The 27,950-nt window shown below is 61.7% G+C and overlaps 3 protein-coding genes across 11 annotated transcripts; 1 reads left to right on the forward strand and 2 right to left on the reverse strand.

The window, feature by feature from the left end:
* Positions 1–986: 986 nt before the first annotated feature.
* Positions 987–3,819, forward strand: ART1 (ADP-ribosyltransferase 1). Of its 2 annotated transcripts, XM_074572186.1 has the most exons (5): positions 1,019–1,096; positions 1,387–1,875; positions 2,032–2,254; positions 3,190–3,228; positions 3,321–3,819. In XM_074572186.1, exons 2-5 carry the CDS (start codon positions 1,468–1,470, stop codon positions 3,401–3,403), a joined length of 753 nt encoding a protein of 250 aa, XP_074428287.1. In that variant the 5' UTR covers positions 1,019–1,096; positions 1,387–1,467; the 3' UTR covers positions 3,404–3,819. The 2 variants fall into 2 exon arrangements, with proteins under 2 accessions (XP_074428286.1, XP_074428287.1); XM_074572185.1 differs by having other exon boundaries at positions 987–1,096; positions 1,387–2,254.
* Positions 3,820–4,493: 674 nt separating this feature from the next.
* IL18BP (interleukin 18 binding protein) lies at positions 4,494–6,476 on the reverse strand. Its single transcript, XM_074572187.1, has 5 exons — positions 6,444–6,476; positions 5,744–5,812; positions 5,468–5,533; positions 5,059–5,188; positions 4,494–4,950 (listed from the first exon to the last, which is right to left on the reverse strand). Exons 1-5 carry the CDS (start codon positions 6,463–6,465, stop codon positions 4,764–4,766), a joined length of 474 nt encoding a protein of 157 aa, XP_074428288.1. The 5' UTR covers positions 6,466–6,476; the 3' UTR covers positions 4,494–4,763.
* A 3,315-nt stretch (positions 6,477–9,791) lies between these two features.
* Positions 9,792–27,913, reverse strand: RNF121 (ring finger protein 121). 8 transcript variants are annotated; one of them, XM_074572194.1, is made up of 9 exons: positions 27,601–27,913; positions 20,459–20,496; positions 18,254–18,395; positions 17,262–17,416; positions 16,720–16,827; positions 15,812–15,932; positions 13,294–13,427; positions 11,282–11,383; positions 9,792–10,167 (listed from the first exon to the last, which is right to left on the reverse strand). In XM_074572194.1, the coding sequence occupies exons 3-9, from the start codon at positions 18,377–18,379 to the stop codon at positions 10,047–10,049; spliced, it is 867 nt and encodes a 288-aa protein (XP_074428295.1). In that variant the 5' UTR covers positions 18,380–18,395; positions 20,459–20,496; positions 27,601–27,913; the 3' UTR covers positions 9,792–10,046. The 8 variants fall into 8 exon arrangements, with proteins under 8 accessions (XP_074428295.1, XP_074428293.1, XP_074428292.1 ...); XM_074572192.1 differs by lacking the exon at positions 27,601–27,913 and adding an exon at positions 27,502–27,597; XM_074572191.1 differs by lacking the exon at positions 27,601–27,913 and adding an exon at positions 27,469–27,571.
* Positions 27,914–27,950: the final 37 nt, after the last annotated feature.

Here is a 27,950-nt window from a genome sequence, read left to right on the forward strand (position 1 = left end):
GCAGGGGTGCACCCCTCACTGTCCCCTACCCGCGCAGCAACCTGCACCCGCCGCTGAACGTGGCGGCTTCCCCTTGTGCAGCTCCAACGGCAGCTTCCCCTTCAAATTCCCCCACTCCAACCCGGCGAGAGCCCTGCAGCTGCTGCAGGACCCTGCCAGCCACCTGTGGGCCCCCAGCACTGGGGCATCGCCTGCCTCCAGCTGGGGGCTCTAGCCCCTCCAAGGCGGGGGTCACTTCTCCGCATCCTTCTGCCAGGAGCAGGGCCTGATCCTCAGCATCCCCAGCTGTGTCGGGGTCCGTGTCCCAGCCGTCTCCCTCTGCCCAGGGGGACCCCCAGCCGCTTCGACTGGGATGGAGCGGGCAGGGGTCCCCCAGGGATGCTGGTGGCTGAGTGTCCCGGGCAAGGGGCACTCGTCCAGGGGTGTCCCAGGGGTGGGCGATGATGACCCCAGCCCCTTCGCCTGCCTTCGAGACGAGAAGAACCAAGAATGCCGGAGCAGCCCAGTAGGAACCTCCTCACCCCCCGTGCTGTGGGAACAGGGTGCTGCCCCCCCACAACCCGCCCCATGTGTCTTCCAAGCAGTGGCTGGGGAGTAGGGAGGGATGGAAGCCCCCCGCCAGCACCATCGACTCCTCCATGGCACCCATGCCACAACCTGCCCCCGTCCTCGGCAGCATGATGGGGGAGGTGGGTCAGCACAAGCACCACGTCCCGGCTCAGCAGGGCCAGATCCGGCTTCAGATCCCCCAGGAAAAGGCGCAGCCCCCCGGCGGGACAGCACCCGTACCCAGGTTAAACAAAGGCAATTTATCCCATGGGGGTTTCCTGACCGTCCCCCGCAGCCATGCTGCCGGGCAGGGGGGGCACCCGCTGCTCTGGGCGCTCGGAGGTTGTTGGGGGGGGGGGACGGTCGGTAAAAATAACCGTGAGGACGGAGGCGGGGACTGGATCTGGGCCCGAGCGATCCCGGCCGGGGCTGCTATAAAAAGAAAGAGCGACCACTTCTCACCTCTCCGGGCAGCAGCGGGCGGGCGGCTGAGGGATTGGGTGCCGCGGGAGCAGCACCCCGACCCCGCGCTCGCCGCGGGGTGCAGGTAACGCTTCTCGGCTGGGCTCCTGGGAGGTTTGCTCCCAGACGGGGACCTCTGGGCTGCCGGGGCTGCACTGTTTAACGCAAGTAACGGGGTCGGGGTCTCGGCCCATGACGGGGTCGAGGTCTTAGCCGGCGCTGGGAGGTGTGCCGAGCGGGGTGTCCCTGGCCGAGGATGCAACCTTGGGGGGGGGTGATTTTCCCAAGCCTGCCCCCCTGCTTCTCTCCTCAGACCTTCCCAGGCCCCGCTGCCCTCTCTGAGCTGACCCAGCTCCTTCTCCTCCACTTCCCCAGCCGCTTGCAGAGGAACCGGCTGCTTCCCCGCACGTGGCACTGCAGCGTCTGGGGTCTTCCCCTGGGGAGGCTCTGCCCTCCATGGAGCATCTGGTGCTGGGTTTGGTGCTGCTGGCCAGGATCCTGGCCGCCGGCAACCCCCTGCACTGGCGAGACCGCGAGCCCGTGAAGGAGGTGGCACTGGATGTGGCCCCCACCTCCTTCGACGACCAGTACAGGGGCTGCGGCCGCATGATGGAGGAGGAGCTGGAGGAGCTGAACCGTACCGAGTTTGCCAACAACAGGATCTACGCCGAGGCCTGGACTCAGGCCGCTGCCGAATGGCGGAGCCGGCGGGGCCGCGACCCCCAGCCACCAGCGCTGCAGCCGGAGCAGATGGTGGCCGTCATGGCGTACACCCTGCAGGGACCCCTGCACCAGGCGTTCAACGCGGCCGTGCGCGAGGCCGGGCGCTCCCGCGAGGAATACCTGAGCACCTTCCACTTCAAGGTGCTGCATTTTCTCCTGAGCGAGGCCCTGCGCACCCTGCGGGACGCCCAGCCCCACCGCTGCTACCGCGTCTACCGTGGAGTCCAGGGCATCCGCTTCACCGCCCGGCACCAACAGAGCGTCCGCTTTGGCCACTTCACCTCCACCTCCCTCCAGAAAAATAGGACCCTGCCCTTCGGCCAGGACACCTTCTTCTCGGTGGACACCTGCTACGGCGTCCCCATCAGGAACTTCTCCTTCTTCCCCGAGGAGGAGGAGGTCCTCGTCCCGCCCTTCGAGAGCTTCGAGGTCACCAACGTCACCCACAGTGGGGACAGAGCCCTCATCCAGCTCCGCTCCCGGGCCGCGTTCAGCACCTACAACTGCGAATGGGTGAAAGGTGACATCTCCTGCGACCGTCCCTCCCCACCACAGGCTGCAGGGGATGGGGAGGGGGTGGGGGGTCTGCCGGCAAGGGGGACCTCGATCGGGGAAGGGGCGGGGGGGGAGGAGTTTGACTTCGGGTGTGCGTCTTCACACGTCTTCCAGCTGCTCTCCCCCGGGGTTTGCAATGGGGGTCCTTGGCGGCACGGCACGGCATGGCATGGCCCAGCACGGTACGTTAGGGTACAGCATGGCATGATGCGGCATAGGATGTGTTGGGTTGGAAGGCACCTTTAAAGGTTATCTAGTCCAAAGATGCCGTGGCATGGCATGGCCCAGGACAGCACGGCATGACGTGGCATAGTGCAGGACAGCACGGCACAGCATTGCACGGCATGGCACCGTGTGGCCTGCAATGCGGGGCATGGCACGGGTCAGCACGGCATGGCACGGCACGGCATGGCACGGCACGGCACAGCGTGGCATGGCACGATGTGGCATGGTACAGGGGAGCGTGGCATGGCATGACATCGTGCAGGACAGCATGGCACGGCACAGCATAGCATGGCATGGCATGGCGTGGTGCAGGACGGCATGACATGGCTCAGCACAGCATGGCACGGCATGGTGTGGTGCAGGACACAATGGCACGGCATGGCATGGCATGGCATGGCACAGGGGAGCATGGCATGGTGTGGCGTGGTGCAGGACAGCACAGCATGGCACGTTAGGGCACAGCATGGCATGGCATTGCATGGCATGGCACAGGACGGCATGGCACGGCACGGCACAGCACAGCATGGCATGGCGTGGCGTGGTGCAGGACAGCACAGCATGGCACGTTAGGGCACAGCATGGCGTGGCGTGGCGCGGTGCAGGACAGCAGGGCATGGCCGGGCTGGGGCAGGGAGCGTGCAGCGGCCGCGCAGACGGAGTTGCTTTCTTTGGCAGAGAAGCGATGCCAGAACCAGACGTGCGACTTCAGCGCAGGTGAGCCCGGGGTCCCCGCTGCAGACGGGGAGGGTGCCCCTGGCCGGGTCCCCCCCCCGGCTGCCCCTGACCCCCTCTCTGACCCCCCCCAGGCAGGAGCGTTGCCGGGGACCCCCGGCTCCTCTGGGGGCTCCTCCTGGCAGCCACGGCCCTGGCAGCCGCTGGGAGCCCCTGAGCCACGATGGCACCGCTGCCACGGCCCCACGGCGAGGGAGAGAGGCCGGGGATGGCAGCCACCAGCTTCACCCAGACGGTGGGACAGGACAGGGCAGCAGATGGGGCTGGGGGTGTGGGGACAGCCCCGCTGCACCCCCTGTGCCCAGCTCAGCCCTGCCATGGTGCCACTAGCCCCGGGACGCACTGGCAGCCCTGCGGACACCGTTGGAGCCCGGATGAGGCCTTTCACAGAGCCGCGGCCGGAGCTTTTGGATGCAGCTGAGCGTGGGATCCCCCGCCAAGGATGGGGGCTGGCGCTGCTGGGGACTGGGACGGGGACACAGCGAGGCTGGTTTTGGGGGTGTCCATGCCCAGCCACCTGCTCCGTCGCTCGCCTTCCCCTGGCTCCCAGAGGAATAAAGACTCGCTGCAGCAGCGGGGTGTCTCCGGGGGTTTCCTGTGGCTCACTGGGCTGGGGGCAGCTCCTGGGGGCTGGAGCCCACCCCCCCCACCATCCCCATTCCTCCCACATCCACAGCGTCCCGCAGAGCGACGCTTGCGCCCCGGGTCCTGCTTGAGAGGTCTGGGGCGGGGGTCTCCTGCCAGGGTCTGTTCCCCTACCTGCAGCTCCTGGGGGTTGCAGCCCCCCCCCAGCACCCAGGGGAGCAGGGAGGGAGCTGGGGGGGTGGCACCGGCCACCCCAGCCCCGGTTCCCAGGAGCAGGACTCCGCTAGGACAAGACAGTTGGGGGGCTGCCCCATAGAGCGGCATGTGGGGCTCAGCAGAGCCGTGCCGGGGGACAGCCCTCACCCGCCCCCCCCAACAAGTGCAGAGTGGGATGCGATGGGCCCAGCTCCCCAGGGGTCCCTGCGCCCCAGGGCTCCCCACCCTCCTCCTCCTCCTCCTCCTCCTCCAGGGCAGGGCGCAGCCGTGGGGCAGGACCAGGGCTGGCCGCAGCTCTCCAGCCCCTGGCCGGGCAGGGAGGGGGTCAGGGATAGATCCTGCCCTCGGCAGGCACCAGAGCCACCTCCTCTCCCACCCTCCTCACCCCACGGGTGCCCTCTGCACCCACGGGCAGCCCCGTTCCCACAGACACGGGTGACACTGGGCAGCCTTGATGTGCTTTAATAGACCCTGGGGTCCCACAGCCGGCTGTGGGCAGGTCCCGGGGCCGGCCCGGGCATCGGCCCCTGCTTGGTGAGGGGCACCGGGAGCCCCCCGCACAGCGGGGCCGGGAGACGAGGGGCCGTGCAGACCCCACGGCGGGGCACGGAGACTGGCCTCCACGGAGTTGTCACGTCCCCACGCAGTGGCGCGGGCCCATGGGAGCGGGGACCCGCACCACGGGGCGCTCACCCGTCACGAGTTGCTCCCCGCTCTCAGCCCAGTCCCCCGCTCTCAGCCAGGGCCGGGGCCGGTGCCGGGAGCGGCCACCGCAGCTGCCGGGTGTCGACGCCGAGGGGGCTGAGCACTACGCAGGTGAAGTTGGTGTGGAGGTGCCGGGGGTCGAAAGAGTCAAAGTGCAGGTCGCGGCGCAGCGTCACCCCCGAGCCCCGCGGCTCCTCTCTGCGGACCCAGAGGGGACACGTCAGCACCTGCCCCCGGCTCCGTGACACCCCCCGGGGCTGGGGGACCCGCCGGCAGCCCCACGGTCCCCCCTGACCCCGTACTCACAGCACCGTCCCCTCGTGCACGGCCCCGTCCGGGTGCAGCTTCTCCACGAAGGAGCCGTTCCCCAGCCAGTAGAGCAGCGTGAGTTCGGGGAGGACGCTCGTCGCCTCACATGAGACCGTCACTCTCTCGCCTGGAGCCGGAGGGGACACAGGGGTCAGAGGGGCTGCGAGGGTCCCCGGTGCCCCCTGTGCCAAGCTGCCACAGGCACAGCCCCCCCACCTACCCAAAGGTGAACGTCCCCCACCTCACCAGCACCCAAAAAATCTCGGCTGTGGGTGGAAGATGCATCTCGTGTGTTTGCTGGGGCTGGCGCGGGAGCTGACACCACCCCCCACCCCGTGCCTCCCCCGAGATGGGGGTCTCACTGCACTCCCCCCCCCCCATCCCCATGGCCCCGGGGGTAACTCACCTGGGCGGGGGGGCTCTGCCGGCATCCGCAGGTCGGTGATGCTGGGGGGCTGCAGGGCCATGGCAGCTGGGGGGGGAGCAGAGCAGGGTGAGGCGGGGGGGCAAGAGCTGCCCCCTGAGACCCCACAGCTCCGGGGTGGGCAGGAGGGCAGGGTCCCGCAGAGGGGATGGGGGCATGGCTCATCCCCAGCACTCCCCACAGGCCCCCTGGGGGGGACACAGAGCCAGGAGCTGGCCCTGCCCGCCCCCTCCCCCCCCCCGAGTAGCCCCCACTTACCCGTGCGGTGGGAGGCCAGGGCCCAGCAGAGCAGGGACAGCAGGAGCCAGGCGGGGGGGCCGGGGGTCCCTGCGGGCAGAGATGGGGCTCAGCACCAGGCACCCCGGGATGGATGCACCCCCCCCAAGCCCGGGATGGTTCCCTGCAGCATCTTCCCCCCCCAGCATCCCTTCAGCATTCCCCCCCCGCGGCCCCCAGCACGCACAGCCCCCCCAGCAACCCTTCCTCCCATCATCCCTCCCCCCCATCATCCCCCCAGCATCCCCCGAGCCCAGGACGGTTCCCCCCAGCATCCCCCCTCAGCATCCTCCCACACCACCATCCTCCCCCCCAGCATCCCCCCCCACAGGATCCCCCCACCAGCATCCCCCGAGGCCAGGACTGTCCCCCACCCCCAGCATTCCCCCACCATCCCCCCTCCAGCACACATACCCCCCAGCACCCCCTCCTCCTATCACCCACCCCCCCCATCAACCCCTGAGCCCAAGACAGTCCTCCCCAGCATCCCCCCCCCCAGCATCCCCCCACACCACCACCACCACCCCCCAGCGTGCTCCCCCACAGGATCCCCCCCCCCCAGCATCCCCCGAGCCCCGGAACGGCCCCCCCCGCCAAGGCATCACCCCGGGGTGCCCCAAGTCCCGGTGGGTGCCCCCCAGGGGTGCCCCGGCCGCCCCCCCCGCTCCCCCCGCGGCCGTACGGGCAGGGCGCAGCGCGGCCATGGTGCGGCGGCGCCCGGGGCGGCCCGGCTTTATGGGGCGGCCCGTGGGGGGGCGGGGAGCGGGGGGGGGGGAGCCCCGTGACTCACCGGGAGCCGCCCTCGGTCCCGGCCCCGCCACCGGCACCAGCCCCTACGTGCCTACGGGCCCCGTGTCCCCCAGCCCCCCCCGGGGGGGGCTTTTGCTGAGCCCCCCCCATCCCCTGGGATGTGCCCATTGTCCCCCCCGTGTCCCCTGTGCTGTTCCCTGAGCCCCTCATGACGTGCCCAGTGTCCCCTGTGTCCCCGTGTCCCCCAGCCCCCCGTGCCTTTCCCTGAGACCCGCCATGACCCTGGGATGTGCCCAGTGTCCCCCCCGTGTCCCCCAGCCCCCCGTGCCTTTCCCCAAGCCCCTCACGCCATGCCCAGTGTCCCCCCATGTCCCAGTGTCCCCCCATGTCCCCATGTCCCCCAGCCCCCCGTGCCTTTCCCCAAGCCCCTCACGCCATGCCCAGTGTCCCCCCATGTCCCAGTGTCCCCCCATGTCCCCGTGTCCCCCAGCCCCCTGTGCCTTTCCCCAAGCCCCCCATGACCCTGGGATGTGCCCAGTGTCCCCCCATTGTCCCCATGTCCCCCAGCCCCCTGTGCCTTTCCCCAAGCCCCCCATGACCCTGGGACGTGCCCAGTGTCCCCCCATTGTCCCCATGTCCCCCAGCCCCCCGTGCCTTTCCCTGAGACCTGCCATGACCCTGGGATGTGCCCAGTGTCCCCCCCGTGTCCCCCAGCCCCCCATGCCTTTCCCCGAGCCCCTCACGCCATGCCCAGTGTCCCCCCATGTCCCAGTGTCCCCCCATGTCCCCGTGTCCCCCAGCCCCCGTGCCTTTCCCCAAGCCCCTCACGCCATGCCCAGTGTCCCCCCATGTCCCCGTGTCCCCCATGCCTTGCCCTGAGCCCCCCACAACCCTGGGACATGCCCAGTGTCCCCTCATGTCCCCTGTGCCTTTCCCTGAAGCCCCCCTGCCATGCCCAGTGTCTCCCCGTGTCCCATGTCCCCTGGAACAGCACTCCATGTCTCCCTGAGCCCCCCCACGTCCCCCTGGACCCCTCAGCCCTCTGCACACCACGTCCCTCTGCCCTTTGCCCCACACACCCCTGTGCCCCATGTCCCACAGCCCCTCTGTCACCAGCCTCGCTGCATCCCATGTGTCACGCCCCCGCCCCACATCCCCCCGTGCCCGTGGGCGAGCAGCCGCGGGCAGGAGGGGGCCCAGCCGGCCACCCCGTGTCCATCGCGTGGTGTCACAGGGCTTGGGGACATCCCCAGGGCTGGTGGCAGCACTGGCGAGTCCGGGGCCTCGGGGCTGGCAGGGGGGATGCAGGGTCTGGGCAGAGGGAGGTGAGTGAAGCCCCCCCCCCGGGGACTTAGCAGCCACGCTGGGTGCTGGGGGGAGCCCTGGGGGCTTGGGGACCCCCAGCTCCAGGGTACGAAGGACGCAAACCCCCAGGGACTCAACCAGGGCTTCGTTCCAGCGCTCGACCATGGTGGAGCCGCCGCTGGGGACTGGCGAGGAGCGGGAACAGCGGGACCCCCCCCACCAGGATCCAGCCCCTCTGCCATGGCAGAACCCCCCCAGAGCCCCAGGGGGGGACCGGCAGGAGAGCAGCAGGCAGAGGGGTTTCTGTAACCCCCCGAGCCCCAGCGGCAAACCCGGGGGAAGCCCCTGGGCTCCTCCACTCTGGGCAGGGCCAAGGCAGCGAGCCAGCGCGGGCATGGCCACTGGCCACACGAGCCCTCGGGCGGGGGCAGCTCCCGCAGGGTGGGCACAGGACCAACGCGCCGCCCGGAAAAAAGCCCCTAAAACTCCGGGCAGTTTCCCAGCAGTTGTTATCACCAGTTCCCAGAAGGGCAGGACGGCAAACGGGAGAGGGGTTATCACTGGGACCTCTCCACGCCTGCCAAGGGCGGCATGTCCCCTCCTTCCTGCCGGGATGAGGCCAGCGGCCGCATCCTTCCCGCTGTGCCGGGATGTGACAGTGCCAGCCCTGGGGTCCTGCAGGCAGCGAGGGGCCGGAGGCGGCTACCAGGGGGGGACACACCAAGCACCCTCCGCTCCCCCACCACATCCTTGCTCCCCGCGAAAGCCCGACCCAGCCGAGCTCAGGGTGCCACCAGGTGAAACACACGGAGGGGGGGGGTGCTTTGTCCCCAGACACGTAGCACCCACCCCCCCGGAGGACACGAGGAACCCACAGCCTCGCCCCGGGGCAGGGAAGACGATCAAAAAAAAAAAAAAAACCCTGGGCCACCGTTTCTGTTTCCAGGACTCTATTTCTTGTGTTTGGCACAACATCGCGACGTGGTTTCGCCGGAAAGAAAACCAAAAGGACTCGGCGGGGCACGTGGCGTGGCCACGCCAGGTCCCCCCCAGGGCTGACGCAGCCCCCGCTGCACCCGCAGCTGAGCCGCCGCCGCTTCCCGAATCCCCCACATGACACGGCGCAGCCCCTCGCACCAGGAGCGGGGTGACATTGCCTCGTGTCCCCCCCTCCGCACCCCCCTGCCAGACCTCGGGGCACACGGCTCGAGCTTCCACACTGCTGGGAGAGCCACCCCCAACACGCCCCGGCCGCTCCCCGGTGCCGCGGACCTTGCCCCCGCGCACGCTGCTGTCACGAGCTGTACCCACTGGCTGCCAAAAACGTGAGTTCAACGCCCCTTACGGAGCCACGGCTGCGGCACCGAACGATGCTGGGGCAGGGAAACACCGGCGCCATCCCAGCCCTTCGCTCCATCCCTTTTCCGACAGCGCCAAGAAGAGCAGCCCCCAGCGAGGCGTCCCCCGGCGGCAGGGGCAACGCGCTCCCGGGCTGCTCTTGACGAACCGTCACCGTCACCGAAAGGGACGCAGGGGGAGAAATTGCACCGTGCCGTGCCCCGGCTGCCCCCCAACGCCGCCGGGGAAGGAACATAGAAAAGAGGGGAGCGTACAAAAGGGGCACCTGAGGCGCGGGGGAGCCGTTCGGTTCCTCCCCGCGCACCCACGGCACCAAACAGCCAAGAGTCCGGCCCACGGCGCTGGGTGCTGGGGCAGCCGAGCGTCCCCCCCCGGCCCTTGGCCAGGACGCTGAGCTCCAGCCCCACACAGGAAAGGGGCCCAAAAGTGACCCTGCTGCCCCACATCCCTTCCTGGCCGCCGGCAGGGCTGCTCCGGGGAGCCGGCGTCGCAGCGGCAAAGCCTCGGCCCCCTCCCCATCATAGCGGCAGGAGATGGAGATGGAGAACAGCCCCCCGGAGCTCGGCACAGCGGGGCGGTGGGGAAGGGGCTCGGGGAGGGAAACGGGACAAGCGTCTCTTCTTCTGCAATAGAAAGTTTTAAATACGCTCATTAAAATAATTGCTTTTAAAAAAAAAAAAAAAAACGACTCTCCCAGCCCTAGTGGGAGGGGCCCCAGGGCAGAGTCCTCCCTCGGCCCTCCACGCCGCGGTCCTCGGGGCGGCCGAGGTCCTGAGAGGTGACGGAGAAAAGCCAGCGTCCCCAGCCGGCGGCTGTCCCCTGCCCTGGGCGCGCATCCTCTCCTGGCTCCGCGGCTCCCCACCGCCTGCTCTTATTCCAGCCCCAGGATGTAGTTGATGCCCTGGACCAGTCCGATGATCACCGGCTGCCAGGCCACCAGGTAGCGCAGCCAGTCCAGCAGCTGCCCGTACATGACGTGGGGCCTCTCCCAGCTGGGCGAGGAACAGTTAAAGAAGAAGTTGAAGAAGGAATTAAAGGGCTGGAGCCCCTCTGCTGGGAGGACAGGCTGAGAAAGTTGGGGGGGTTCAGCCTGGAGAAGAGAAAGCTCCGCGGAGACCTTGGAGCCCCTTCCAGTCCCTCAAGGGGCTCCAGGAAAGCTGGGGAGGGACTCTGGATGAGGGAGGGGAGCCATGGGACGAGGGGGAAGGGGTATCCACTGCAAGAGGGGAGACTGAGCTGAGATCTCAGGCAGAAATTCTTGGCTGTGAGGGCGGTGAGCCCCTGGCCCAGGTTGCCCAGAGAAGCTGTGGCTGCCCCATCCCCGGAGGGGTTCAAGGCCAGGTTGGCCGGGGCTTGGAGCAAGCTGGCCTTTAAGGTCCCTTCCCTCCCAAACAATTCTGTGATCCTATAAAAGAGCCACAGGGAGAGGGGCTGAGAGGAGCACAGCGCAGCCAAAGCTGCCACAAAGGGACCGGGAGACGCCGCCCCAACGCTCTGCAGCAGCAGGTGCCCAGGGAGGGATGGCTCCGGCCAGGCTCTCCTCGGCTGCGCCCCAACAAGGAGGGTCTGGGGTGCAGGCAGGTGTCCCGTGGGATGCAGGAGGACCCGGCTTCACCATCCCATGGGACAGACACGACCTGCCGTCGCGGGTGGCAAACCCAGCGCCTGGCCCTGCAGGGACTCGCACTCCTCACAGCAATGGCCAGAGGTGGAAAAGCAAAATCTGGGGCTCAAGTCACCCCCTGCAGCGGTGCAGGGAGGGGGACGGGGGCAGCATGGGGGGCTGAGCCCTCCCGTTGGTGGGCAGGGTCCACGGGGGTTGACAGTGAAGGGCTTCATGACATTTTTGTCCTCAGACAAGGGAGCAGCAGCCTCGGTGGAGCCCGTGGCCTCCCAGTTCCCCCCGATGTGCCCGCTGCTCCGGCCCAGGCGACATGCCCAGCTTGGGGGACAGATTTTTGCAGCGTCTCTGTCACCGCTGGGTGCCGGCAGCGACCTGCCTGGGGTGCCAGGCAAGCCTGAGTGAGCAGCCAGCAGCTCCCAGGCACAGCCTCTACCCACTGTTGCCCCTCACAAAGCACTGGGTGCCACGAGGGGAAAGGATACGGGTTACTGAACATCCTCTTGAGATCCACCTTCTCTTTGCAGTAGGGACACGTCTGCTTCTTCCCGACGATGCACCAGCCCCGGATGCAGAACTCGTGAAACCTGGGAAGCAGCACGTTAAGGGGAACCGCCTGGGCTGGAGGAGGGGGGACAGGACCGAGCGTGGAGGAAACCCATCGAGGTTAAACAAAGTCACCCCCACGCCGCTGTGCGGGGGACACAAACCACCCATGCCGTGCATGGACGGCCACGTTGCACAACCACAGCCCTTTCCTAGAAGGCGCAAGCACCTTCCAGGCACAACGGAAGGGGCTCATGGGGCAGTGGGATGGGGAGGGATCACGAGGGCTGTGACCAACGCGCCGGGCACCGGTGAGACAACAAACCCTTCACCGACGGTGCCCGGCGCAGACGTAGCCCGGCACACGCTCGCACCGGGGCTGGGTTAGACCCGCACAGGCAGCGGCTGCAGCGAAACTCCTTGATACGAGGGCGAGAGCCGGCAGCAGAGGACAGGCAGGGACATGCCTGGCTGTGACATGCCGGGGCTTCGAGCACTTGGGAAGGTTTGTCCAGCCCAGGAGAGCTCTGCGAACCCGACCGCGTGCGTTACACACGGCTCTTGCAAAGGCTTCCCAGCCCATTAACAACATATTCAAGGAATTTCTCCCACGGTCTGATTTCCAGGCGCCGTCACGGCAGACGGTAACGAGGGTTTGCCCAACCTGAGCACGGCCCGGAGAAATCATGCAGAAACATGAGGTGGCGCAGCTCCGGGGTAAGGAGAGGCTGCTGGGCCTGCCGGGAAACTGCCACGCACCAGGGTGTCACCGAGCAAACGGAAACTCCCCCAGGGAAACGCCTCTGCTGCTCAAAAGTAATGCCGGAGAGCAGGAGCGGGACCTGCTCCCTCCTCAGCCCTGGAGCGGAGGGCTACCGAAGTGGTTCAGGGCTGCCAGCCAGCCCCGGGAATCACCACGAGCACTGACCCCTCCCGCAGCCACAACCCCGCCGAGCTGCCGCAGAGCCCGGGGTGACAGGCAGGCACAGACCCCGCCGCGGGGCCGGTTGCCGGGGCCAGGCCAGCGTAAACCTCGCCAAACAGTTTCCAGCACCTAAATTTAGGCAGCGAGTTTTGCCGGCCTGACCTTTGCTCAGGCCCAGTTTGGAAACCACCTCGCAGCCAGTAACGCAAGCGGTGCCAGAGGACATCCCATCGCCACAGCTGAGTCACCGCTGGAAAATTCCCCCCCCCCTCCGCCCCCCGCGATCCCTCCCAGCTGAGACACCACCAGGACTTCCACTTTCATAACTGACGGCGCATCCGTCAGCTGACGGGGAGGGCTGAGCAATTCCAAGGTGCCAGAAACCCCACGTGCAACCGGAGTCACCAGAGGAGTTCTGGGGAAGGAGGAAGCTGCCGGGCTGCGGCTGAAGCAGGCAGCGACCGGCAGCACGAGACCCGGGGGGGCTGTTTTCTGAGGGTTGCCATGTAGGACAGGCGGTGTTTTCCCCCTGACTCTTCCCTTCGGAAGCTCTCAGCCACAGCGCTGGCTCTCCGAGAAGGGGCCAGCGTGACAGCGACAGCCCAGCTCGGCTGGACCGGGGACACTTCGTGTCCCTATCTCACCCCACCAGAGCTGGCACAGGGGCAAGGTCCCAGCAGATTTGGTAAAGGCAGCTGGAAAGGGAAGCACAGCTCCACGGCGGCTCCGTCAGAGCCCGGAGCGGGGGCAGCTGGAGAGGGGAAGGAAGAGGAAACAACCACTTGTAACAACACACGAAGGCGGCGAGGAAGTGATTTCAGGGACTTCACCTCTTTCCATGCCAAGTCAGCTATGACACAGGCAAGGATCATGTGCAAAATCAGCAGAGCAGCCCAAGGCTGGTGGTTCTTCACCCCGGGTGGGGGAAGCCGTGGGGCAGGAGAAGCCGTGGGGCAGGAGCTCCCTGCTGCCAGCCCCGGCATGGAGCCGGCGAGGGAACGGGCTGGCTCCGGAGGAGAAGGATACACGTGGTTGCAGGAGAGGCGGTAGGTGTTCTCGATGATCCCCTCCTCGTTGACGTCCACGAAGATCTGCTGGCCGCAGACGGCGCAGACGCTGTCGGAGAGGTGCTTGGTGGGCATCCCCGAGGCGCTGTAGAACTGAGCGAGGGCAGAGCAGAGGGAGAGCGGTGACAGCGGGAGGACACGCGGCCCACGCCCGCCTCGGCACGGCTAAGCTTTAAGGAGGGCTGGGGTCTGCGCCCGAGGGAGTCCAGCCTCAGCCTTTTGGGCTTAAAAACCTTGTTACAGGTCCAGCTGCGGGAAACAACTACAACAGGACAGGGAGCTGCTCAGTGACACGGTGGCCCATCACACCCCAACCCCACGCACCCCACTCCACATACCGGGGACCACCCCCCTTTGCTCTCCAACAGCCGGGGGCAAGAGCAGGACAAGCTGGAGGTCACAGCTTTGACCCAAGATGACAGCCTTGGGCTGGTGGTCAAATACGGCCCGAGCCATCAAATACAGCCCGAGCCTCCAGCCCCGCGGGTTCCTGAAGCTCGGATGGCTGAAGAGCAAAGCCATTTCCAAGCCCCCTGGGCTCAGCACCGGCCCGATGCAGCACGCAGGAGGGTGCGGGCACACAACTGGGGCTCCCCATGCGCAGCTCTGGTCCCACACACTCCAGGGATGGCCAGGAGCCCCAGGTCACTCATGTTGTGTCCCGGCTCCCACAGCCGGGCTGGGAGACACAGAATCACAGAGTATCTCAAGTTGGAAAGGACCCATAAGGATCATCAAGTCCAACTCCTGCTCCTTTCAGGACTACATAAAACCAAACTACATGAACAAGAGTGTCGTCCAGATGCTCCCTGAACTCTGACAGGCTTGGTGTCATGACCACCTCCCTGGGGAGCCTGGTCCAGGGACCAAACGACCGCCCTCTCTCTCAGAGAAGAACCATTTCCTCAAGTCCAACCTGAACTTCCCCTGATGCAGCTTCATCCCATTTCTTTCTGGTCACCAGAGAGAGGAAATCAGCACTTCCCCCTCTGCCACCCCTTGAGGAAGGTGCAGACTGTGATGAGGTTCCCCCTCAGCCTTCTCTTCTCCAAGCTGAACAAGCCAAGTCACCTCAGCCGCTCTCTTAAGTCTTGCCCTGGAGACCTTTCACCATCTTGGTCATCCTCCTGTGGATACTCTAACAGTTTTATGTCCTTCTTATACCGAGGTGCCCAACTGCACACAGAACTTGAGATGGGGCTGCACCAGTGTGGTGTCAAATGGGACAATCACCCCCTCATCTGGCTCGCAATGCTGTGCTTGATCCACCCCAGGCCACAGTTGGCCCTTTGGGCTTCCAGGGTACACTGTTGGCTCATATTCAACTTGCCACCAAGCCAATCCCCCAGATCTCTTTCCGCGGGGCTGCTCTCCAACCCCTCATCCCCCAATTTGTACATATAACCAGGATCACTCTGTCCCAGGTGGAGAATCTGGACTTGCTCTTGTTAAATTTCACAGGCCTGGTGACCGCCCGGCTCTCTGGTCTACCCAAATCTCTCTGCCCTCGAACGAGTCCACAGCTCCTCCTAGAGGGCTACAGGAAAGGTGAGGACAGACTTTTCAGCAGGCCCTGTTGCGACAGGACCAGGTGTAATGGCTTTAACCTGAAAAGGGGAGATTCAGATTAGATCTCAGGAAGAAATTCTTGGCTGTGAGGGTGGTGAGCCCCTGGCCCAGGTTGCCCGGAGAAGCTGTGGTTGCCCCATCCTTGGAAACATTCCGGGACATGTTGGATGGGGCTTTGAGCAACCTGGTCTAGTTGAAGATGTCCCTGCCCAGGGCAGGGGGTGGGACTAGGTGGTCTTTAAAAGTCCCTTCCAACCCAAACGATCCTACTCTGTCCTAATTCAGTATCATCAGCAAAATGTGCCTCTGGCAGAGACTAGGCAGAGCTTCACTCCGAGCATCCGATGGAGCCCTCGGGCTGCAGCACCATCCTCCCGGCAGCCCTGCAGCCAGGCCAGACCCTTGGGGAGCGCCTGGGCTGCTGCAGGCCCGTCCCAGGTGCCCACCACCTACATGGGGGAAGAACCGAGCTCTACTGGGGCTCCCCAGTCCCGCCAGACAGCACCTCCAAGGAGCAGCAGCAGAAAGCTTGGAGAGGAGGAAGAGGAGGAAACACAAAGTCCCTAAAGAGCTGCTGCAAAGAGGCAACACAACCTACTCCACTCCTGTCCTAGGTCACATATTTTTTCGCGGAGTGGGGTTTTTTTTTGGTACCAGATGAGTGGGCTACAGATTTTAGGCCACCGCTGCAGGCACGCGGGAACACGTCCTGTGCCTGCAGGGACGGCACAAGCCGCGGTGGGTACAAGCAGCAGAAGGAAGCCCATGGAGTGAAGCCTGAAGGGCGGAGTTTGATGCACTTTCCCCTTTGGGGGGAGGCAAAAGTTACTGCTGTGACCGAGATGTTTCAGGCGCCCCCCATAAGGGGGCAGGAGCCTCGCCTGGGGGGCAGTGCAGCGTTAACTCACCCCAATGGTCGAGGCCATGTAATCCGCACACATCTCGGCAAAGTCCCGCTCCAGCACCCCGTAGTAAAGACCGTAGAAGAGGAGGGAGATGCCGAAGTCCATCGCATCTTCTGGTTTGATTCTACAACAGAGCAGCCCAAACGACATCAAGAGCTTTTCGGCGGGGGCGGGGCAGCTGTTGGGGTTCAAAGCCACTGTGTGTTGACACAGCCCACAGCACTAACTCCATCATGACAGCAGTCCACCAAGGCAGCGGACACACGTCACTGGGAAGCATCACCCACAGAGGTCTTTTACGCCCCTGCCCAGCACAACCCTGGTCCCTGCTTCAGGGACGCTTCACCTTGGCTGTCAACAAGCAGCATTTGAGTGGAGATGTGGGTGTTACACCCCGGCTGGCTAACACCTGGTGGCCATTGCCCTCCCCAGCCTCTGGAACGAGCAACGGTGGTCATCTCCCCAAGTCCCTCAGCCCGCAGTTAACGCTTCCACCTCTGCAGGCAGTTGCCAGGTCTGCTCATCATTCTAGAGAAGGATTCAACCTCTCTAAAACACGAAGACGGCTTGGGCTAAGGTCCGCTGCTACCACACCTGGGCTGGCTGCTTGTTACAGGCACCTGTTTATCAGGGTAGCAAAGAAAATCCCCCGTCTGGACACGCGCAGAGCTGGAGGAGCTGCCGCCACAGCTGAGCTGGAAGCAGGGCTCCCCAGCGACCCTGACCTGCTCAGGTACCAGCATCTTCACACCCGTGATCCTCCCAGCAGGGAGAAGACACCCCAGGAGTCTCTTTGGTCCCGACAATCAGATTGCTAAGAGAACTGTTTTTCCAGAGTCACAGGCAATGCCTCACTCCATGTGGTGTGTTACATCCCCCACCCCGCGAGTCCGACCAAAAGATTCACTCACCTGAATAATAAGTTAAGACCAAAGAGCGTAAACATCACAGCCATGTACCCTACGATTCCAGTGGCATAGCTGATCTTGTATATTAGTAGAAACCATTTATACACCAGCCTGTAAAGAATTAAAACAAGAATCGAATGGCTTCCTTTCTCCTGAATGAAGCCGCACCAACCACCTCAAGAGTTTTACTTTTAAAACCTGGATGGTGTTTGCAGACGCTTCACCCACCCATACGCGTGGGCGAGAGCTTTAAATTTCTAATTCAAGCTCCATGGGCCGCTTAAGGTTTTGACTCCCAAACCAGAAACGCTGGGATCTGCAAAGGCCGTAAACAAGAGTGCCTCATGCCAGGAATGCCCTCAGGGATCTGCCTCTGCACCGACTGGGGCACAGGACCAGCTGCCAGCCCTTAGAGCTTCACAGGGGGTTACACACCCGCGGGGTGCAAAGTTTAAGACAATAATCTGTGGCATCTTAACTGGAAAGAGTTTCTTGTAATGGCTGCCCTGGGGCTGAGGAGTTTTCCCAGAAACACCTGTACTAACCTGGGCGTTGTCTGTACCAGAGGTTTTCGAGTTGCCCTGAAGGTGACAAAAGCTGTGACTGCTGAGAAGAGCACCCAGATTACCAGGAACCGCCACCAGTACAGCTTGATCGTGAAATACAGAGGCACTACCCACATCTGGAAGAGGGTCACCATCTGCAGGACCAGAGGAGAGGCATTTTGAGCTGGTTCTCTGCTCATCACACATCAGAAACACCCTGCCAGCCCTGCTCCTGCCTGCATCGAAGGGCCCTGAACAGCACCAGGAAACGCGGGAGGTTTGGTCTGTGGCACCCAGCACCCAGAGAACAGGCTCGGAGAGCGACTGAGGGAGACGGAGGCGGCAGCCAGGCGATCTTTGGTAAAAAAAGGACTAGAGCTGGAGGAAGAACGCAGAGGAAACATCTCCAGAAGGAGGTACAGGAGATGATCCACCTATCTAGTTGCCGTAAAGCAGCTATATAAACCACAAACCACAGACACCTCAGGCATTTATTAAACAAGGAGATGAGCGCAGCAGAAGGTTTCAGACTTGCCTCTGCCCTACGGCCTATTGCCAAAAGGGATCTGCGTAAAACAGGTAAACAGGTTTGGTTTAAAGTTCATGGGGGATGACGGGTATTGAGTGGAAACATTAATTACCCTAAGGAAGTCAGAGTGAGGTTGGTTCAGGTGAAATAACAGTCCCTGACAAGCCAGTGGCATCAGCAGGTCTGCTCAGCAGACCAGAGATCTGCTCATCCCATCGCCTGGTATCAAAGCACTCTGTAAAACCGAGTTATTGGCATCACTTATAACGGAAACTTAATGCCTCCAGGCACATCCGTCCTCATCCCTAGCTAGAATTCCATACGCTGTTGGGAAGACGAGGGTATCTCAACACCAGAGAAGAGGAAAAAAAACAGGAACATACTTATCATCAGCTAAAGGATGGCATCCCTCAGCACTCACATCCAGCCTCGGAGGCCAAGCGGCTGCACGGGAGACACTTACGTTGTAGGAGCGAGGGTGCCTCTGTTTCCACTGAACCAGGAGGAGCTGTGCCACCACCAGTGTGGCGATAAGGATGAGGACCATTTCGGCATGCATAGCCTCGTGACCGCGGTGCTTGGCATGCATCCGTGCGTGCTCCACTCTGCAACGACAGGGAAAAGCCGGCTGAAGAGTACGCAGGCACAGACCGCATGCTCACAGCACAGGGTGGGCAACCAACTCCTCGGGACGGGGAAGACCAGAGTGAGAGACACCAAGAAGGAGCATCGTGGAGACGGGTGCTGTGGTGCAATCCAGAGGAGAACAGACAAAAGGCTTCTCTGTGACTAGCTCTTTTTTAAAGTGTGAAAGCCAAGGCCACCATCCAGCCCACCCTGGTGTGAACGAGGCAGAGGGAACTCACACTGATGCACCTGAACGAACGAACGCGGGGTGCACCTTTCACGTAACTCACCTGGCAGCATCATCCGAGCGGCTGTTTGACACCCCGAGCGCGCACCAACTCTCCACACCAAAACCCCAGCCCACTTTCAGAGCCACCAGCACCCTTCTCCCTCTCACCCGGCATGGGAAAGGCAGGGTGGGCAGCAGGGGCACGGTCTACAGCCGGCAAAAGCCCCAAGCCCCAGCAAATCGCTTCGCTCTGCCCTGAGCAGCCCCATTTGCATTCTGGAATGAGCCATTTCCAGACTCATGTTCTACAGACACCTGGGGTTTCTTTGCAGTTCGTGCCGTTTGACCAAAAACCAAGGCAGAATTAAGACCTGTAACATCCTTACATCTCGGTCTTGGGCTGATGAGACAGCTCAAGTTAGGGGGGGGGGAAAAAATCCAAACCCAAGAAATATGCCAAATTCTCTGATCTTAAGAAGCCCTCTCTAAATTAATATTGAGAGAAGACAGGTCTTACTGTGCTTTTCAACAAGTGGCTGGCTGAAATTGGTTTGGCTAAGGGGAATGGAGGAATATCTAGGAAGCAGTTTCAAAGAAAAAACATTAGTATTGCCTTTTAAGACAGTTCACAGCTCCCCCTAACAAATAACACTGCGCAGGGAAGGCTGACCCCATCCTCTCCCGCCGTCAACACAGGCTGTGCTGCTGGTAGCTCCGGTGAGGAGCAGGAGCACGTTGAATCATAGAATCTTCATGGTTGGAAAAGACCTTTGAGATCATCGAGTCCAACCATACACACACAAATAAAACAACCTACAATCTCGTGACTAGAGCATGCCCTGAAGTGCCAAATCTAGGCGTTTCTTAAACACCTCTAGGGATGGTGACTCCACCACCTCCCCGGGCAGGCCGTTCCAGTGCCTGACCACTCTTTCAGTAAAGTAATTCTTCCTAATATCTAATCTAAACCTCCCCTGCCGCAGCTTCAGACCATTTCCTCTGGTCCTGTCATTATTCACCTGGGAGAAGAGGCCAACAGCCACCTCTCTCCAACCTCCTTTCAGGGACTTGTGGAGGGCAATGAGGTCTCCCCTCAGCCTCCTCTTCTCCAAGCTAAACATGCCCAGCTCCCTCAGCCTCTCCTCATAGGACTTGGTCTCCAGACCCCTCACCAGCCTGGTAGCTCTCCTCTGGACACGCTCCAGCACTTCAAGGTCCCTCTTGTACAGAGGGGCCCAGAACTGAACACAGCACTCGAGGTGAGGCCTCACCAGTGCCGAGTACAGAGGCACCATCACTTCCCTACTCCTGCTGGCCACCCTATTCCTCATACAAGCCAGAATGCTGGTGGCCTTCTTGGCCACCTGGGCACGCTGCTGGCTCATGTTAAGCTGGCCGGCCACCAGCACCCCCACGTCCTTTTCTGCTGGGCAGCTTTCCAGCCACTCTTCCCCAAGCCCCTGGCGTTGCTTGGGGTTGTTGTGACCAAAATGCAGGACCCGGCCCTTGGCCTTATTAAACCTCATCCAATTGGCCTTGGCCCATCCCTCCAGCCTGTCCAGGGCCCTCTGTAGAGCCTTCCTTCCCTCAAGCAGATCAACACTCCCACCTAGCTCGGTGTCATCTGCAAACTTACAGAGGGTGCACTCAGTCCCCTCATCCAGACCATTGATAAAGGTTTTAAACAAAACTGGCCCCAAAACTGAGCCCTGAGGGACACCACTGGTGACTGGCCGCCAAGAGGATTTCACCCCACTAATCGCAACTCTCTGGGCACGCTGTAAGCGCTGGCTCAACTCCCAGCACACTCACCTCCATCTCTCCTCTGGGGATAAGTGCGAAAGATCAACCTAGGGAGAAAAAAAAAAAAAAACAAAACAAAGAAATCAGCCGCTGAAGTTTGGGAGCAACAGTACCAGCCTAGAATGGAAAACTTCTTTACTTTACCGCCCCAAACAGTGCAGTGGGGGGGGGGGGTTATGCCCTACACGAGCAAGGCTGTGTTGTGTCTACGCTGCTTGTTCACTGCACCCTGACACGGCTCCTTCATCTCCTGGCGAGACCCCACCAGTGCCAACAGCAGCGGAGTCCGGGAAAAGCCATCCCCTGAGACCCCCGGGATTGCTCTTTGAGAACTTTAAGGCAAACCCTGGCTTCAGAAGCTTCAAACAACAAACCCTTGACATGCCTATCGTGACACTACAGCCCAGCAATATCCTTCATCCCTCCAGATGGCACGGCGAGAGCTGCATGGTTCCCCTGCTCCTCCACCGCCTGCAGGTACCTTTCCCCTTACGATCCCATATTTTACCGCAGCCAAGGCTCTGCCTGCCATCCCATGCTACGCGTGACAGGAATCGGTCTCAGTCCCACGTTCACAACCCAGCCAGGGGGTCTCTGGGCACAGAGGAGCGACCCCAGCGCCTCTCAGAAACAGCACAGAGTCCAAAATGCCACCAGTCTGCAGGACAGGGGACTGTGTCTGCCCACCAGCAACAAACCATCACCAAAAAATAATTTCAGAAAGAATCACAGAAAAAAGAAAGATTTAGGACTTGCTTTGCTGACACAGCTGGAAGTTGCTCCCAAGCGTTACGGGCAGCAAAGTTTGTGCCCGACAGGAGCAACCGAGAGCGACAGGAGTTGCTGTTATTAGTGACGAGAGATGATGGGCTGGATTAATCCCCGCTTAACGCAAGCTGAAACTGCCAAGCTGGGCGCAGGGTGCCAAGGACACCCTCCCTGTGACACGTTTAGGGGACAGAAGGAACCGGACTAAGTGATTTAAAAGGCCTCCTCTGCAGAACTGCAACTCTGCAGCTCGCAAGCAAGCAGCACCCAAACCTCACCCGGAGGCCAAGTCTCGCAGAATCCCCTGTTCCCCCAGTGAGATTCAGTGTGAATACCATCACCAGGAGGCATTTGGACCGGGGAGGGGTGTGGGGACCTTCCACACTGCGTTTCAGCTTTCTCTTGGAGCTTTATATCTTCCCATGAGAGCCGAAGAGGCCTCCAGCACCAGTCATGTCCCTCCACGGGCAGCACTCACCCCAGCGCCTCCACAAACCCTGACGCACGGCGCCGGGGATGCAGCAAACGAGATCCCGCAGCTCTGGCTTCACGTCGCCTTTGCTTGGTGAGACACAGACCCAGATAGAGCCTACAGCGGCTCGCTTGGGGCTGGGCATATAAACACATGGTTTACAAAGCCCCATCTGGCTGGAGACCCTCCAGCACGGCCGAGGGGCTGGGACGGCACTCGCCCTGGTTGCCAGCTCTCTCCCCGGCACAGCCGCAGCTGAGCGCAGGGCTGGCCAGCCCCGAATGACCTGTACCCAACGTTTACCAGCAAACAGACATGGAGTTATAAGAAAAGAAACTGAAAACAAGTCACAGCAAGGACTTTGTTATCGTGCTTTCCTGCAATGTGTACGAAGGAACGACCTCCACCTCGCCCCAGCCTCTGATCACTGGGTTCGGAGCCGCCATCTCGGCTTCAACCTTTACCCCTGGGCTCTCCTGGGGACAGCACGGCAGCCAGACGTGCCACCACTGCCGGCGACACATGGCACGTCCCTCAGGGCTGTTCCCCAAAGAGGTGTCTTGCAGCCAGCACCTCCCATCGCACCCGGGCTCGGCCTCGCTTCCTCTGCGGCACCTAATTATACCCCGGGGTGATGAGGCAGGGAGACACAGGGCAGCAGCCATCCCTCTGCCTGCTGTTACGCGTCTGCTGTGCCGCACCCCAGAGCAACAGACGCGAGAAAGTCGGTCCCCGAGGCCTTCGAGAAGCTCTTTGGTACTCAGACAGATGCAAAATATAGACCTATGAAAATCCCCGTTCGAGCTCGCCGGCTTGCGTAGGAAACGGCGTGTAGGTGGTGACGATCTGACGCTGGCTCCGAGAAGCATGCTTGTATCGCCTGAATTCCCCCAGCTCTTCGGTTCCCAAAGTGTCCACGTCCAAATTCATCAGCGCAGTCGCTGCTTTCCCTTACAAAAAGTCAGCTGCGCAATTCATAGTTACAACTGCTCTGACAAACAGTCAAAAAAAAACCCAAAAACCAAACCCTTTAAAAATGTTCTCAACTCGCTGGAAGCAGGAGAAGCTGCGAAACCCCAAGTCTTGTCGGTCAGTTCCCCCAAGCTCTGGGAAGTCGCCTGGGGGCTCCCGCTCCCTGGAGACCCCAGTTCTTCCCAGCTCCAACCCAGTCCTCGCTGGACAAGGACATCTTACAAGCACAGGGAGTCCAGCACCTTCAAAATCATGGAATCACGGAAGGGTTTAGGTGGGAAGTGACCTTTAAAGGCCACCTAATCCAGCCTCCATGGGCAGGGACATCTTCAACACGATCAGGTTGCCCAGAGCCCTGTCTAACCTGGCCTTGGACATCAATTATACATCAATCCATCAATTTTTTTTTCCCTGTACACTGACTTCTGGTCACTCTTCCTCTGTGCCAGCAGCCGCTGCATCCACGTCGGTCTGTCCCACGCTTAGGGAACACCTCCCGGCCTCTTGCCTTCAGCATCTTCCCCAAATCTACAAATTCTTCCTGCAAATGAGCTAAAGCCTTCTCAGCCCCAAACCCTGAGGAAATCCTGCCGGCCTTTCACAGAGAAGAGGGATTCTTACCTACCCGTCCTCACAGGTGCAAGAATCCGCCGCCTTGGACACAAAGCTGAGCTTCACCACATTCCCCAGCGCCTAAAGCTCCTGAAATAACTTTATCAAGGGGAGGGCCAGGACATTCAAGCGGAGAAGAGCAATCTGATGACTGTCAGACGCGACTTGGCAGAGCAGCCACCCCACGCCGGACCTTCCAGTTAACCCCTTCTTGATCTGCACGCTCCCTTACCAAATAAATACGGTTTTGATTCTAAAAATGAACAGTGGCGGTAAATCTAAGTGCGAGAGACGGTGACAGGAAGCACCTGCTCTCGCCGCTATGCGTTCGCTCTGTTTCTAGTTTGGGTTTGTCTCATTTTAACACCTATTTTTTGGGTTCCTCTCTAGCCCCGTCAGCTAGGCTGAAGAGCCTCTGCTCTGAAATCTCCCAGAGATTTATCAGGCCAGAGAGGAGAGGGGCTGGGCAAAAACCAGGAGGATGACTGAAAATATGCTCTACCAAGCCTTGAGCACCAACCCATTCCCGCTGCAGCCTCCTCCGACTGGTGACACCAGCACAGGACCCGCTCTGTGTGACCAAACAGAGCTCTCAGAACAACTTTTTTTAAAAATAATACGGAATTGTGAATGACATATTCTGTCCTCTGTCTCCTCCGCAACTCATGAACAACTCAAAAACCCCAGTCCCCTCTGGGTGACGACTGGGAGAAACTGTCTATGACTAAAGTCTAATTCTCTCCTTAGACGTGGTATTGTGGCCTCTGGAAGAAACTTATGCCGCTCCCCAGTTTTCAGCAGGGGCTAACGCCCCAAAACCACCACAAACCTGCGATCCCCATTGCCGGGAAGGCCAAGAGAGTTACCTCCATCTAGGAAAACACAAGGGCTGTTGTTATCTACAATACAAACCCCATAATTGCCTCCTTCTCGTCATCCAGCAGCACGGAGACAGGAGGATCTCCAAGCACGCGTCCCAGCTACCCTGCTGCGAGCCGGCTGTAATCTCCTTACGCTCTAAATCTGGGAAGGAGGTAAGGAGAACGTCTCGAGGATGGAGAATAAGCAGCTGCTGATTCCAGTTCCAAGCTACAGACCAGCCCACAGCTCATGCTGTGTGGCTCCGTGGTATTTTGGATCATCAAAACCAACTGCATCCAGCATCTCCTACACACGGCACCGGACAGAAGCACAAGAGCTGAGGACGCGGAATGCCTGGGACCCGACCTCACCTTCCCCGCAGCCCCAACCTCAGCATTTGTTTCACATCACCCACTAGGAACAACCTGAAATAACTGGAAGACAAATCTCAAGAGCGCTGAGAGTCCGGCCGTTCACCCGAGGCAGATTTTGAAGAGGCAGAGTCTTTAGCGACAGCCTGAGGAAACTGTGGAATCTGAATTCCTCGTTTCTTCTGCTCATACAACAGTGCAGGGACAATCGGCGGAGAGTAGAAAGGAGTGAAAAAAGCTTCGGTAATTGTAAATGAAACCTTTGAGGACAGCCTGAGTTACAAGCAGAGCCAAAGCCACGCGACGCTCAGTGTTTATCCCACACGGGTGCACCAAGTGAAAGTTAAACCTGCTTTCCGATCTCCGCCGTGCGCCAGCCCCACCACTAATGGCTCATCAGCGACATGCTCGGCCCAAAGAGCTGCCAAGATCTCAGGACAACCCAAGCGTATGGATTTTGTCCCAAAAGGCGTGGGTTTTGTGGAATCACAGCACAGGGACAGGCACAGCCCTACAAGTACCTCCGTATCAGCTGCCTCCTTGCGACACCCTCTCTGCCCCTCTCAGCCAGCCCCAAAAGCGCTCTCCTGACGGACTGAAACACGGGAATTTCATTTTTGAGGGTCGGAGATTTCAGATCTTCCATGTGTTTACAGGGAAGAGGTTTCGCGTCTGCTGCTGGCACTGAACTAAGGTGCTCATGAGTGCAATAGTTTGCTGTTTGCTTACTAGCTTGCTTTAAGTCTCACTTATCAGGGCAGAAGAGACTGACGGGAGGACGCCAGGCTCGCTGGCTCAGAGAGGGCTTGAACAGCCTGGTTCCAGCGGGCACACGTACACCTTGGCGTTCTTCAAAGCCTGGCTGAAAAAAAAAAAGCTCTCCGGTATAACAAGCCACCTGTGAATAACTTAAAAATATAACAAGTAGCAACTCAAGAGCGACCGGTTTATGGTTTTAGACATCTGGGCACCGGATTTGAGGCTGAATCCTCCTGTCACCCCACCGTACCTGCTCATCGGTGGCAACACATGGCGCAGGGAGGACACACAAGCTCTCACCACGCCTCAGCCAGACGGTCCCACCTCTCTCACACAGCTCAGCCGTAGGCGAGGGAAGCTCCACAACTCATCCCTGACAACAAACTTCCCAAACACAACCTTCAGCACCTGAGAATTTTTAAGCCAAACTACCAAATCTCGAGGAAAAGGACTGAAACCCCGCCAACTGCACCAGCTGATCCATCTTGTCCCCCCTGTGCCGCCGCTCCCCCAGCACGGGCAGCGCTCCCAGCTCACACACACAGAACCACTCTACAAGCAGAGGGTGATGGCGAAGAGCCGCGGCAAAGCCCGGCACAGCGGCAGGGTTACGGTGGCACACACACCGCAGCAGACCCACACACTGCACTCCAGTTGTGCGGCAGCAGGCAAGTACCCGCTCCCAATTCCAGCTTTCCAAGCGGTTGGTTTTTTTCAGCTTTGTAATTTCTCATCTGCAGGAATGCTCGAACGCCAGCACGGAACAGTGGGAACTTCGACTAAAGCCCTCTGCTTCATACAGCTTCAATTCCCCCGAGAGCAACAAGGGCTACTAATTATCTCAGCATGGAAGTTCGAGCAGCACAGCACCAAGGTGACAGGCGGAATTCGCTGCCAGGAGGGAACGTTATCCACGCTGCCGGCGTTCGAGGGCACCCCAAGCAGCCCCACACACTCCCGTGTTCCCAGAAATGTGAATCCCACCCCGGGATTTTCCAGGAGTGAGTTTTAAACAGGGAATGAATTAACACCAGAGAAGCTTTGAGGGTGCCGAAGGGCCCAGCGGGGATTTCCGGGGCCCCTCTTCAGCTGCACCAGCTCTGGAGACCCCCAAAGTAGGCGCTTTGGCCAATCCAGGGACACGAAGTCCCACAGGGGGGTTTGTCCCTGAGCACCACAGCGTGCCATCACCTCCTCCGTCCCAAACCGCCGTTTCCTCACACAGCTCCCAGGCTGTTCCTGAGCCCCCCCTCCATCGCTGCCCTCCTCCCCCCTGCTCCCCACCAGGCAATTCCTCCCTCCACGTCCAGCCCCTCACCGCCGGCTCAGCCCCCCCACCCCAGTGACCCGCTCTCACCCTTCCCCAGCGCCTCCAAGACACACGGGGACCCCACAGCCCCCCAGGGGCCCTTCTCCCAGGGTCCTGCAGACCCACTGAAGCTCACCAGGAAGAGCCTGAAGTGCTCCTAAGCCAGGGCACCACAATGTCCCCCCGGCCCCACAGCCTCCCAAAGCCCCCCTAAGCCAGAGCCCCCCAACCCAGTGGAGCTTCAGAAGCTCCCTGGGCCCTCTTGCCCCGGTGACCCCCTGCCCCAGCGACCTTCAGAAGCTCCTGGTGCCCTCCTGCCCCACAGACCCTCAATGCCACCCTGCCCCAGAGCTCCCCAATGTCCCCCTAAGCCAGACGCCCCCCCATGTCCCCCTAACCCAGCAGAATTTCAGAAGCTTCCAGGGCCCTCTTCTTTCAGTGCCCCCCAATGTCCCCTAGCCCCAAGGGCCCCCAATCTCCCCCTGCCCCAGGGACCCCCCCCCAACATTCACCTGCTCCAGAGACCTTCAGAAGCATGCCCCTGCCACAGAGACCCTCAGTGTCGCCCTGCCCCAGGGACTCCCAATCTCCCCCTGCCCCAGGGAACCCCCCCGGCCCTAACGCTAACCCCCCCTAATCTGCCCAAAGCCCTGCAAGCTCCACCTGCCCCAGGGACCCCCAGCAGCCTCAGGCCCCTCAGCGCACACCCCTACCCCGGCCCAGGCCCCCCCAGGCCCCGAGCCTGCCGCTGCCTCCCGCTACCGAGCCCCCCACAGCCCCCCCAGCAGGGCCCAGCCCTCCCTCCGGCAACCCCCGCCCCACAGCCCCCCCGTCCCTGCCCTTCCCCGGGACTGACGGCCCGCGCCGCCCCCTGGAGCCCCCGGGGCCCCGCTACCTCCTCCACATCGCGCTCGACGGGGCCCCCAACCTCCACTTCCAGCACCGCCGCCATCTTGCCCCCCCCCCTCGTCCCCAGAGGCCAGCTCCTTCCGCCACCCTCCGCCAATCACCGGCCGCGCCACAGTACCTCCGTCCAATCGCTGGGCGCGGCGCTGATCCGACGGCCAGTCAGGAGAGAGAGAGGGTGGGACAGCCGCCAAGAGGCAGAAGGAAGGGGCAAGCTGTCATGGCCAGGGATTATCTGCCATTTCCAGTCCTGGAGCGGGACGCCCAGTCCCCGCCGGCGGGCCCGGTCATTCTGGCCGCTTCACGCCGCGGGGCTCCCGTGTCAACACTCCCGGGTGGCTGCCACCTCCCCTCTGCCCCTTCCCGCTGCCTCCATCCCGCTGGTTAGCAGGGAGCGCACATGGCAGACAGTCCCTTAGCGCCCTCTGAGTGGGGCGGTGACGCGGCGCTGCCGGAGGACTACGCGTCCCG

The sequence above is a fragment of the Larus michahellis genome, chromosome 1 (assembly GCF_964199755.1).
Source record: "Larus michahellis chromosome 1, bLarMic1.1, whole genome shotgun sequence".
NCBI lineage: Eukaryota > Metazoa > Chordata > Aves > Charadriiformes > Laridae > Larus > Larus michahellis.